This window comes from Trypanosoma cruzi, genomic scaffold, assembly GCF_000209065.1.
Source record: "Trypanosoma cruzi strain CL Brener 1047053517175 genomic scaffold, whole genome shotgun sequence".
NCBI lineage: Eukaryota > Euglenozoa > Kinetoplastea > Trypanosomatida > Trypanosomatidae > Trypanosoma > Trypanosoma cruzi.
In genome coordinates, this window is record NW_001849205.1 from 25,202 (window position 1) to 36,540 (window position 11,339).

An 11,339-nucleotide genomic window follows, 5' to 3' on the forward strand; every position below is an offset into this window, starting at 1 on the left:
CGAGGCATCTACCTGCAATGTGCGCCCCAGAGGGAATTAATTACAACACAGGCGCCCATCAAAAAACGGCAGAGGGGATGCCGCACGCCGCTCATGAATACTGACGACGGGAGCTCCATCCAATCCACCACCTCCCACCAATCCTCACAGGCAGCGCACCGCACCGCCGATGCTCCACCCGATCTTTCAAATTGCCCGACACAATCGTCGGGAAGGGCGATGGGGCTTATCCGCCAACGACGCTCAACTGTGGTACGACGAAACACCGACATCCCCGCTTTGGGCCAGTTATATGAGGAGAGCGAACGAGGTCGCTCGAGAGATTTGGGCGCCGGCAATGTGGGAGCAGAGAATGTCTCTAGCTGGGCAATTCACGACCTTATGCCGCACGCACGAACAGCCGATGAACGAGGAGAGTTGTGAGGTCTTTTTGATGGCAATCGAAGTCGCGCCATCGACCCGACCGCAGTACGGCAGGATGCCGGTGGTCCATGTTGGAAATGGATCGAACCCCGCTGGACATGATGATTCTGGGGTTACAAAAGATTGCGGCGCGATCAGAGACGAGGCAGGCGCGCCCCTTGACAAAGGAAGGGATGAATCAACTTATCCGCAGCCGGACCGATTGGAGGGAACGTGTTGTCTTACGACTTGCGTGGATAACGGCGAATCGTTGGTCCGAGATTGCGGCCCTGACTCCCAAAAATTTCAAACTGAGGACGGACGGGACCTTAATTTTGGACTGGCCCGTGGCGCCGAAGACGGCGAGGGCGGATCCCCACCGCGCCTCGCGGTTCGTGAGGATACGAGGGCAGGACGCCTTAGACACAACGAAAAGCTCACGAATCTTACGACTGCCCAAATCGAACGAGCCTTGGTTCCTTGGGATGCCACGGCGCATCCCACAAAACGCGGTGCGTTGAGACACGCTGCTCAAATCGTAGAGACGCACAATTTGGATCCACACGTGATCTCGCAGTTGGCGAAGCACGTCAATCCGTTTGACCTTCCCCAGAATACTGTTTGATATTTGGGAAAGCACACCACAGTGCTGACCCTGGTGTCGTCGCTGGTCGCATTGATGTGAAGGGGGAAACTGCGGAAGGGCAGGAACCCTGGCTGAGAGCAGAGGAGCGTTTTTTCCGTGATTTTAATCACGATCATGCTGCTACAATAACGAGACGCGCGACGAGGACGCGTCTGGCCACTCCACAAGATGAACACGCTATCCCGTTACAGCAGGTCAACGTGCCCGTATTGAACCTAGAGTGGATTAAGAGCCGGTTGAAACCGGCCATCTTGGAGAGACTCATGCAAGTTTGGAGACTCGTCGGGCGGTCCTCTTTTCCTCCGTCTTCCTCCGGTAAAGCGCGCGAAGGCTCACGGAGGATTCCAACCGCTGACGCGCGATTGTTGAATGAAGCGGGAATTATCGAGGACGCTTCGTCCACAATAACAGGCGGCTGGATAATACCCTTCTCGGTTGTGAAGGAGAAAACCACCGCTTTACGACGACGATGGATCGCGTGGCCACGCGACAAGAGCAGAGACGACCCTTAAGAGGCTCATGCTCCTCTTTTACACATTTCCCATTATTTGCCACCTGTGATGGCTGAGGCCGTTTCCTGCCTGGATTTAAAGGCATCCTTTTTTCAAGTCTCTTTGCCGCGGGAGACTTGGCATCTCTTTCGATGCCGCGTGGAGGACGGCACGCTGGTGGAGCTCACACGGCTCCCTATGGGATACAAAGCCAGCCCAGAAATTCTCCAGATTATTATTACTTCGGCAATTGCGGTGGTGACGACGGTGGCTCACCGCCTCTGGGCTGCACCTCCATTGGTGCGTGCCGACGTATGGATCGATAATATACGCATTGCAGGGTCGAAAAGCGACGTGACATTGTGGGAAGCCCAAGTGCTTCGTAACGCGGACAGTTGTCGCGCGTCCATGGGGGAGGACCGCGAATCGGGCGCCACGCATTACACCTTTCTGGGGGTGCACTTTGATCACACTCAGCGTGCGGTATCCCTGAGTGACAAGTTTGTCTGCTCTGTGCGCGCCATGCCGGCGCTTAATTCTTCAACCATCGCAGAAATGGAGGCAACGGTGTCACGCTTTTTATATTTGGCTGCCATTTTAGGCACGCGTTTATGTGACTACTACTTTTTCATCAAGGCAGTGCGACGACGATTAACCGCACTTCACCGGGGGATTGTGCTGGAGACATCCCCGGCGAACCTTCCGCCGTCAGCGGTTGGTTTGGACGAGAGATTGCAACACATCATCGAGAATATAATCGCAGGCGAATCATCAAGCCCACGAGAAGGCATCGGCCGCCATCATCACGGACGCATCGCTCCGTGGATGGGGAGCCGTTTTCATTCCAGACTCCGGCGACGTTAAAATTGCCGGAGGGAAATGGGAGAGGAAGCCTTTTCTTATCATGCAGGCCGAGGCACGCGCGGTCCGCTTAGTCTTATCGGCCTTTTTCGCCATCTTGCCATCCACCATGGACGTTTGGGTGGACAACACTCTGTTTCAAGGAGCGGCGAATAAAGGCAGCTCAAAATCACACGCTACGGCGCGGGAGCCGCAACGGATTTATGAGTTTTTGGACTCTCGCGGAATACAGGTATCCTTTGCATACGTGCGATCAGCGGAAAACCCCGCAGACGGCATATCACGCGGTCGTGTTTTCACACTTGAGGAATTGGCGAAGGGGTGGAGCTTGCGAAGGGGATCGGCGGGATCTTGTGGCTGAAGGACCCCGAAGTCTGCCACCCAGTAATAAATAAATAAATATTCTGTCGGAATGGAGTGAGCAGGGCCACGATTGAGGCTAACGTATGGTATAATATATACATACACTTACTGGGTGTTAAACTTTGGGAATGTGGTGAATCCACTCTTATCCCACTTATTCCTTTCTTATTCCTATCTGGTTTGGTTTCTATTATTGATAAACTCATGATCCGGCCAGCTGCCCAGAAGATCATTCTAATTTTTTTATCGATCTATCTCTCTCTATGTGTGCTTCTATATTTCCTGTGAAGGGATTCTTTTCTGTAGAAATGCCCTTGCGAGCGCTTGCCAATTTCTTTTTCATTGATTACTTCTTTACATTTTGTTTTATTATTGTTTTTCATGTCTAACTCTGCCGCTGGGTTTTATTACAGGAAAATAAAAAGGCTCAGACGGATGGAGACCCCTATGGTGGTGCTGCTTTTTGTTGTTTGCGCCCAATAGGCCAATAAAGAAAGAAGATTCGGCCATTACGCCAGGGTGCTGATTGAGGTACTGCCTCGTGCGGTTGTTTTTTGCGGTGGTGATGGGGGAGGTGATTGGGGAAACACTGGGCAAGAAATGTGACTTGAAATCCTGAACCGCATTTTCAGAATGTCTGGATGGCTGTCGCCCCGAGCTACAACAATGCCCTGCATTGAAGAATAGTTATTTTATATTTTTGTGCCTGCGACGTCTTTATGCTGAACTGAAGTTTCTTTTATTATTCGCGGGTGCCGATAGGACAGTTTAAAACACTTTTGTTGTTTTTGGACATGTAGGATGGCTGGTGACTGTGCTTTTTTGGGGGGGAGTTTACATGAAAGGAACGGGGATTGAGCGGTGCGGGATATGTGGTGGGTGCCGCAGGCTTGTTGGCCCGCGATTTGGGTGCCCTCCAAAATTCATGGCATTTTGGGCTCCTCAACGAACACTTTTATTCTTTATGGAATCATGTGGTATTACAAATGGCACCCTGGACTGTTGTGTTTCGCCATCCTTTTTTTTTTACTGGATGTATGAGAGCTTTGCATGCTGCGGCGGGAACTGCATTTGTTACTGTGCCATTGGTCTCTTTTTTTTTGTTTCCATTCTTAGCCATTTTTACTTTTGTTGCTTATTTTGTTGCTGGCCATGCTGAGACTCCTGCGTGCTCCGTGCCTCCACTTCACTCACCAAATGGAGGTGCATGACCATTGCGCTGGAAGGAGTCTTTTTTTTTGTTCACATTGACACAGAATCATCATTGAGCACATTTTTATTTTATTCTTGTTTTGCTTTCTTTCAGGAGATGCTCCCTTGGCTTTGCCTCCAACGGGATATGCGCAGAGTTACACGCATTTTAAAAACCGAGGCCACGAGCCTTTTTTGTAACGGATGCTTTATCTCTCTTCCAACATTAATTTGTTGTCCATGTTGATGTTTTTCTTTGAGTGGAGTTCCTACTTGGCGACGATCCCACGTATGGTTTGGTGCTGATCCGACCAGGGCGGACTATATCCACTGCGTCGGGGAAAGGCTTCTGGTGGATCCAACGACACGGCGGCTAGGGGAAATAATAACGGGACGGTCGCTATCCCGTTGATGGTGGCCCCGCTGATGCTCGATCTGATGGACTTCCGGAGGATGATGTGCAACATCAGCGTGCCCATCCGGCTGTTGGTTTTGGTGCAGAACGGGCGGGAGGCGATGCTGTCGTTGTGCCTGCAGGAACTCGGGAGGGTCTATGGGTGGTCCGGACGCCTGGTTGTGAGTCGTCACCCGGAAAACATCGGGTACAGCGCTGCGGTGAACATCGGGTTACGACTTGCACTCTCGCTGCCGCGCGAGGAGGTGCCTTTTGTTTTTGTGACAAACAGCGACGTAAAGTTTTCACCCGATCTTCTTCCCAACCTTCTACGCGATGTGCATGAAGTGACGAGGCATGATGCCGCTCGCATGGATGAGTTGGCGGCGGAAGCGGCGAATGAGCCGAGCGAGTCCAGTCCTGTTTTGCGACGGGGCTTGAGGGTGCTGCGCTCCACGGTGAACGATAGCCGATTGTCGACGTCTGCGCTGCTGCCTGACCGCATCCGTTATGCCTCTGTGAAGGAGCGTGAAAAGGCGTTTTCGAAGCATTACGGGCACTTCTGCGCGTATTTAAAAAGCAGTTGTTTTACATCTGTTATGTTGACACGCCTGGCGATCAGTACGGTGGGATATTTTGACGAGAACTTCTACCCAGATTGCGTGGAGGATGTCGACTACAGCTTGCGTCTCCGTTTGCTTGGATTTCAGGAGCGGAATGTCTTATACGGCAAATTTTTGCATCGCGGCAGCTCGAATATTCGTTTCTCTAATGAAATGGAGCTACCGGACGCTCTCTGGTACCGTCGCGTCAAGTCTTTGATGACGAACCAACCATATGCCGTGATGAAGTGGAACGGTCTAAAAGCATGCTGCGATGGGTGCAAGGAGCCATATGACGGCATGGTCCCCCTAGACGTTTGGGTGAAGGATGAGGCACGCATACAGCGCATTCGGGTCTACGGGCATGATGAGATCCGAAGAGTTCCAAGTATTGACTACGACAGGAGGCTTTTGCACCCTGTGAGGAATAAAGGAAGATGATTCGGCAACAAACACAAGTTTTGCTTTCTTATTTTGTTTTGCTTTAATTTTTAAAAATTTACACTTCTGTTTGGTTATTTACACGATTACTATTTAAGCGAGTACGCCATGGGTTTTAAGGAGAGCAAAAACATATGTTTGGCATGACGGGGGGGGGAGGGTGCAGCGTCCAAACCTGGCCGTGTAGCCGAAGGCAGGAGAAGGAAGTAGCAAGCAGGAAACATGATGATGATGGATGAGGGAGAAATAAAAGGGGAGGGAAGCAGAAAACAAGTCAAAAGTATTGTGAGCACAACGCTGTTTCTTATCGTGGGCGATCGACACCGCAATTGGCCACTAATTTACCCACTGAAGGCGACACCCGTTTCCGCTGGATATGCTGCGTGCATATCTGTCGGGCTCTTTGTTTGTTCTGTTGTTTTGTTTGTCTCCCGCACATTTATTTCTCCATGCCGCCTGACCCACTCGTTTATTATTCCCCTCCCTGTTTTTGTGTGCGCACCGAGAGAAGGGCTCGGGGACATGAAGTGCGCTCCCCTTCTGTGACATGCCACCAAAAACAGGAGGAGAAAAAAAAGAAAAGTGAAGCGGGGAGGGGAACCATCGCCACGCGTCATTTTCTCCGAGAAGGCTGCTCGCCACGCCACTGAGGCGCGCCGTGTGCTTCACGAGGTCCGCTGGACTCGATTGGGGAGCCGTGAGTGACGGTGCGTGTGAGTGTGGCGGATGCGTCTCCCAGGCGTTCCCAGAGGACCCTCTGGCCATAGGGACTGCGTGGAATGCGGGATTCCGCGGGGCCCTTTGCCCGTTTTGTTTTTCCTTTTCTATCCGCCTCTCCCAAACTTCAACACGGCGGCTGATCCAACGACTGCGACGGGATCCATTGCGTATTTCTGGATCTCTCTTGCGTTGCAGCGGCGGGCCTGGTGTGTCCTGCTCGACAGACGCGGTGGACGGAAGTGGGCTGCCGTATCGGGAAAACGATGGTCACGGCGGAGCGTGTTGCGTACGTCGCAATTTGGCGTGTTTGTGGCGATCCTTGCGGATGGTGTGACGGCGCCTCTTTTACTTGCGGGGATAGAAGCGATGCTCCACGGTGGTGCACACGTTGCGGGTGGAGGCTTCTCTTGCTGTTGGTTTGTGAATGTTTATTTTTTCGCTTTTGCCGGAACACCACAGAGGACGGTGTCTGCGGACAGCAGAGCATTGCGAGGAGGGGCACCACACGATTTTTGGCGCGATGAGGCGGCTTCTGTGAATTTACGGTGTTTATTTTTAGGATTGAGAGACTATCCCTTGCTGGAATGTATTGTGGGAGACCATCCGCGTGTTTGTTTTTTTTCAATCCCTTCGCATTTGGTGTCTGCCGTGAAATGGATGTTGATGGCCGTTTTATGGCGCTGAGATGCATTTTTATTTATTTTATTGGCGAGTGGGTGAATTGTGTTGCGTTCTGCCATGCGGCTCGTTGCTGACGGCACGTGGCCGCAGGGAGACGTTGTGGGCGCCTCCGACGCGAGGTGCGATTGGGCAGTCACCTCCTCCGCTCGCCGGTACACGCTGTTGAGGCGGCGTGGTGGTAATGAATCGGCCTCTCAGAAAAGCAACGAGAGGACGTTTGCTCTTCCTGCTGCGGTGTTTGAGTGGACTCTACAATCCGTGGGCGGGGTCGCTCTGCGTGCCGTATTTCTTTGAATTCCATGAGTTTTTTACATCGCCATCCACACGCACATGCACGCAGTCTCCCTGTTTGCCCTCCTGTGGGCGGGAGACCGGGATGCAAGGGAAAAATGTGGCCCGTGCCAGCACGTGGTAAAGTCTCTCTTGGGAGGGATTGCGACTGTGATGTACGTCCTGGCAGGCAGGAATGGGATGAGAGGAGAGCGGAGGGGCGAGTAACAGCGATCGTGTGCGGGGCAATGCGCAGTGACTAGGGCGAATTGGTATTTGTGTTGACTTTTCAAAGCATTTTTGTCTTTTTCTTTTGTGGCAATGGAAAGAAACTTTGGATGACGTGTCGTGGATTATTTGCAGGTGATTCATCGCGGCAACACCATTTGCGGAGAAAATGAATGACATCTGCGTGAGGCTTGTTTTGTGAGCGCGAGATGGTCGGGGAGGTTTTCAACGCCCCGAGAGGCCAGGAGCAAAGAGGCCTGCACTGCTGCAAGCAGAGGGCTGCACGCTCCTGTTGGTGGCGTTGCTGTGGAGCCCTGAAGGGCCTGCAGGGAAGTTGTTTTTTCCCGCCTCATTATTTTGTTGATTGGTGCTTGCCGCGGCCTTTTGAGGCGGGGCGTGAGATGGACCGAGGGAGTGAGTTTCGTGCGACTGTGCTGTGAATTGGTGCTGCCCACGTTTGTGCAGATACTTCCGTTTGTGTCCGCGTCGTTGCCGCGGCAGTGCACTGGGAGCGTGTGACTGATCACTGTATCACTTGCAGACTGTTTCGGCAGGACTTTGAATGGCGTCGCCGAATGATGAATTTCCGCGTGTATGTGTGTGTGTTGGCTTCCGCCGTGTTCCGCCGCGTTGTTTTTTTTTTTGTTTTCTGTGTGTAATTGTTTTCCATGCTGTTCCTTCTGTGTTCTCTCGAGTCCCGCACTTTGCGTGGGCGCTCTGCTCTGATTCTCACTGACGTGCCTGATGTATTGCCGCTGTTGCTGCCTTCTCCAATTCATGGACAGACACACGCTAGGAAAGCAAGCAACCAAGCGCGAATCGCTACTGTGAAATTGGAAGGCACTGATAGGACCAACAACACACCGCACACACACACATATTTGTATGCTCTCACGTGTTGCTGCAGTGAAGGCACCCCGCACACACAACCGTCGCCGCGTGACCGGATCCAGCGGAAGGAGGAGGGAAGGAGGAGAGAGTGAGCCGCAGAGGCCCAACATGTCCCGGCGCGTGTTTGCTTCCGCGGTGCTGCTTCTATTTGTCGTGTTGGTGTGCTGCGGTATTAGTGGAGCTACGCCCGCAAACGAGGAAGAGGTCAAGAATGAGTTAATAAATATTCAGAATTTGCAGAGGGTCGATTTATTTGTGCCACAGAAGACGCTGGTGCTGCCGAAGGGTGGGACTGGCTCAGTTACGACGAGGGATTCATTTTTTGCACCCTCTCTCGTCAATGCTGGTGGAGTAATTGCTGCTTTTGCCGAGGGTCACATGAATGCCGAATATCAAGGTGGTCAATTAACTAAGCCGTCTTCTGACGTTGTTGCGGAGTACATCGACTCTGCGTGGGAATGGTCCACTCTTGTTGGTGAGGTGAGTGAAAGTACATGGAAGGCACACACTGTGCTTGGTGCAACGGATGGAACGAATCGTGTGGGTGTTGTGCTCCGCCCCACAACAACCATGAAGGGCAATAAGATGTTTCTTCTTGTGGGAAGCTCTGCCGTTTTCTATGAAAGTGGTGGGAATTGGAGCTGAAACTGGTTGTTGGTGAGGTCACGAATCCCACGGGTGGCGAGCCAAGTGAGTGGATAAAATGGGGCGAAGTTCAAACCACTTTCGAAACTGATCTTTTCTGCTTCTCACAAAAGTGAATTGGTGCAGTATTCTGCTTCTGGTGGCTCGGGTGTTGTGCTGGAGGATGGCACACTTGTGTTTCCGTGATTGCGTATAATGAAGAAAATGACGGTTTCTCCATGATTATTTATTTGACGGGCAGCGGCGCAAACCGGATGCTTTCGAATGGAATGTCTCCTGCGAAATGCGAGACCCCCGCGTCACCGAGTGGTGGCAGGGACAGATTATCATGATTGCTCATTGCGATGGGAGCCGGTATTGCAGAGTGTACGAGTCACGTGACATGGGGACACTGTGGAAGGAGGCTGTCAGAAGACTCCCGGGCATTTGGGTCAACGCACCATCAGGAGCCTATCAGAAAGAAAGCCTGCGTGTGGAAGCCCTCATCACCGCGACCATTGAGGGAAGGAAGGTCATGCTGTACACCCATAAAACTAGCCATCCCTTGGAAGCGAGTGAACCCAATGCGCTCTACCTTTGAGCCACGGATAACAACCGCACGCTTCACATCGGACCGGTTTCTGTGGACAGTGTTGTGAATAAGACGTTTGACAACACCCTGTTGTACTCGGATGGTGCATTGCACCTTTTACAAGCGAAGGGAGATCATGAAAGCACAGACATTTCACTTGCCCGCCTGACTGATGAGCTGAATACGATCAATTCCACCCTCAGTACTTGGGCGAGACTGGACACCTTCTTCTCCAAGTCGTCCATATCCACGGCGGGTCTGGTGGCAGCTTTGTCCAATGCGGCCGGTGACGACACGTGGATCGACGATTAGCGCTGCGTGAATGCAACTGCGAAGAAGGCAGCGAAGGTCAAAAACGGGTTCAAATTCACGGGACCTGGGACCGGGGCAACATGGCCTGTGAACGGCCGGGAGGATAATGACCAGTACGGCTTTGCAAACCACAGATTCACTATTGTGGCGACGGTGACCATCCACCATGTTCCGAAGGAGAGCACTCCTCTGCTGGGTGCGGGTCTGGAGGACGGTTTCGGCAGGAAGATTATTGGGCTTGTCGTACGGCATGAATAAAACGTGGGACACAGTGTTTGACGGCACAAAAACGACACCGAGCAGCACGTGGGAGCCGGGGAGGGAATATCGGGTGTCGCTGATGCTGCAGGACGGCAAGGGCTGCATGTACGTGGATGGTGTGCTTGTGGGGGGCTCTGCGACGATACCCACACCTGAGACGCTGGGACATGAAATCACACACTTCTACTTTTGTGGAGGCGAGGGGGACATCAACAGCAGCAATGTGACGGTGACGAAAGACTTTCTGTACAGCCGCCCACTGAGTGACGGTGAAATAAAAATGGTCAAGAAAACCGACGATAAAAAAGAGGAAAAGGTGACGGCTCCATGCGTGGGGGGCGTCTCTCGGGTGCTGCTGTGCGGCATTGTGACCCTTTACTGAGAAATCGCAACGAGGACTTCCTGCCACCAGCGTGAACATATGCGTCTGGCCACGCACTCTTTTAAATAATTGCCACTTTTTGTGGACACTTTGTTTTAACCATTTTATTTTACTTTGCGCCCTTCTTGCTGTGCAGGGCTTTTTCCCCATGTGGAAGCATGCTCTTCCTCCGGGGACTACACCGCGGAGTTTTTTTTTATTCTTTTCTTTTGTGTTGTGTTCCTCCGACAATTACGGGATTCACTCAGTGCTTTTTCTTTTTTTAGTGACCAGAGACGCTCCCGGCACTGTGTGCCACACGCCGATGGTGCCGGCTAATAAAAGAGACAATGGAATGGGGACACGAAACCGCGCCGAGTGTCCCAGTGGAACATAAATAATGTGTGGGCACCGGGGGTATGAACGACTGGAAGGAGTGTATCTTATTTATTTATTTTTTATCTGCAGGCGAGACATGCGCACCGATTTGCAATTCACGCAGCAGCGTGCAGTTTTTTTTTGTTTTGTTTTTGAGTGAATTCATAATGGAAGACGGATTTAACTTTGTTTTATTTTACTTTTCGGCATGTGTCCTGCGGCTTGCCGCAGCGTGGGCAGCCGTGCAGTGTTGCGTTTCAGCATCCATCCTGTTTGTTCTTTTTGTCTGACACTTTTCTGTGGTTGTGTGTGCCCTCAGATGCTCTGCTTTTTTTGTATTCGTTGGTACACACACGGCGTACATGTTGCAGTGCAGTTGGTTGCTCCTCTCACACTCGGTGCTGGCAGTTGCGCGTGGCTGCTGCTCCCCCGTTGTGTTGGTGAGGGAGGAGGCGCGTGACGGCGTCCGGTGGAGAAGGAAGGCACCGACCGCTGCTGACGGTGACGGTGTTTGCTGCAGGCGATTTGAAAAGAGGTGGCGTGACTGGTGTCACAGTTAACCGAGATGGATGAGGACCGCACCGCATCTCTCTTTCGTCTCGTCATCCTCTCAGTCCACGGCAGACACAC

General features: G+C 52.2%; 1 protein-coding gene and 1 pseudogene across 1 annotated transcript, besides 3 other annotated features; both read left to right on the top strand.

Annotated features, from left to right (window-relative positions):
* Nucleotides 1-2,997: part of a mobile genetic element that runs on past the window's edge.
* Nucleotides 1-11,339: part of a sequence feature (areas not merged during assembly with more than two copies in the genome that could not be assigned to a particular haplotype) that runs on past the window's edge.
* Nucleotides 2,742-2,997: a mobile genetic element.
* Tc00.1047053509223.60 (beta galactofuranosyl glycosyltransferase, putative) lies at nt 4,366-5,391 on the top strand (the record flags this gene model as incomplete). The annotated part of the gene is made up of 1 exon (XM_807224.1): nt 4,366-5,391. The coding sequence occupies one exon, from the start codon at nt 4,366-4,368 to the stop codon at nt 5,389-5,391; it is 1,026 nt and encodes a 341-aa protein (XP_812317.1).
* Tc00.1047053509223.80 lies at nt 8,176-10,419 on the top strand (annotated as a pseudogene).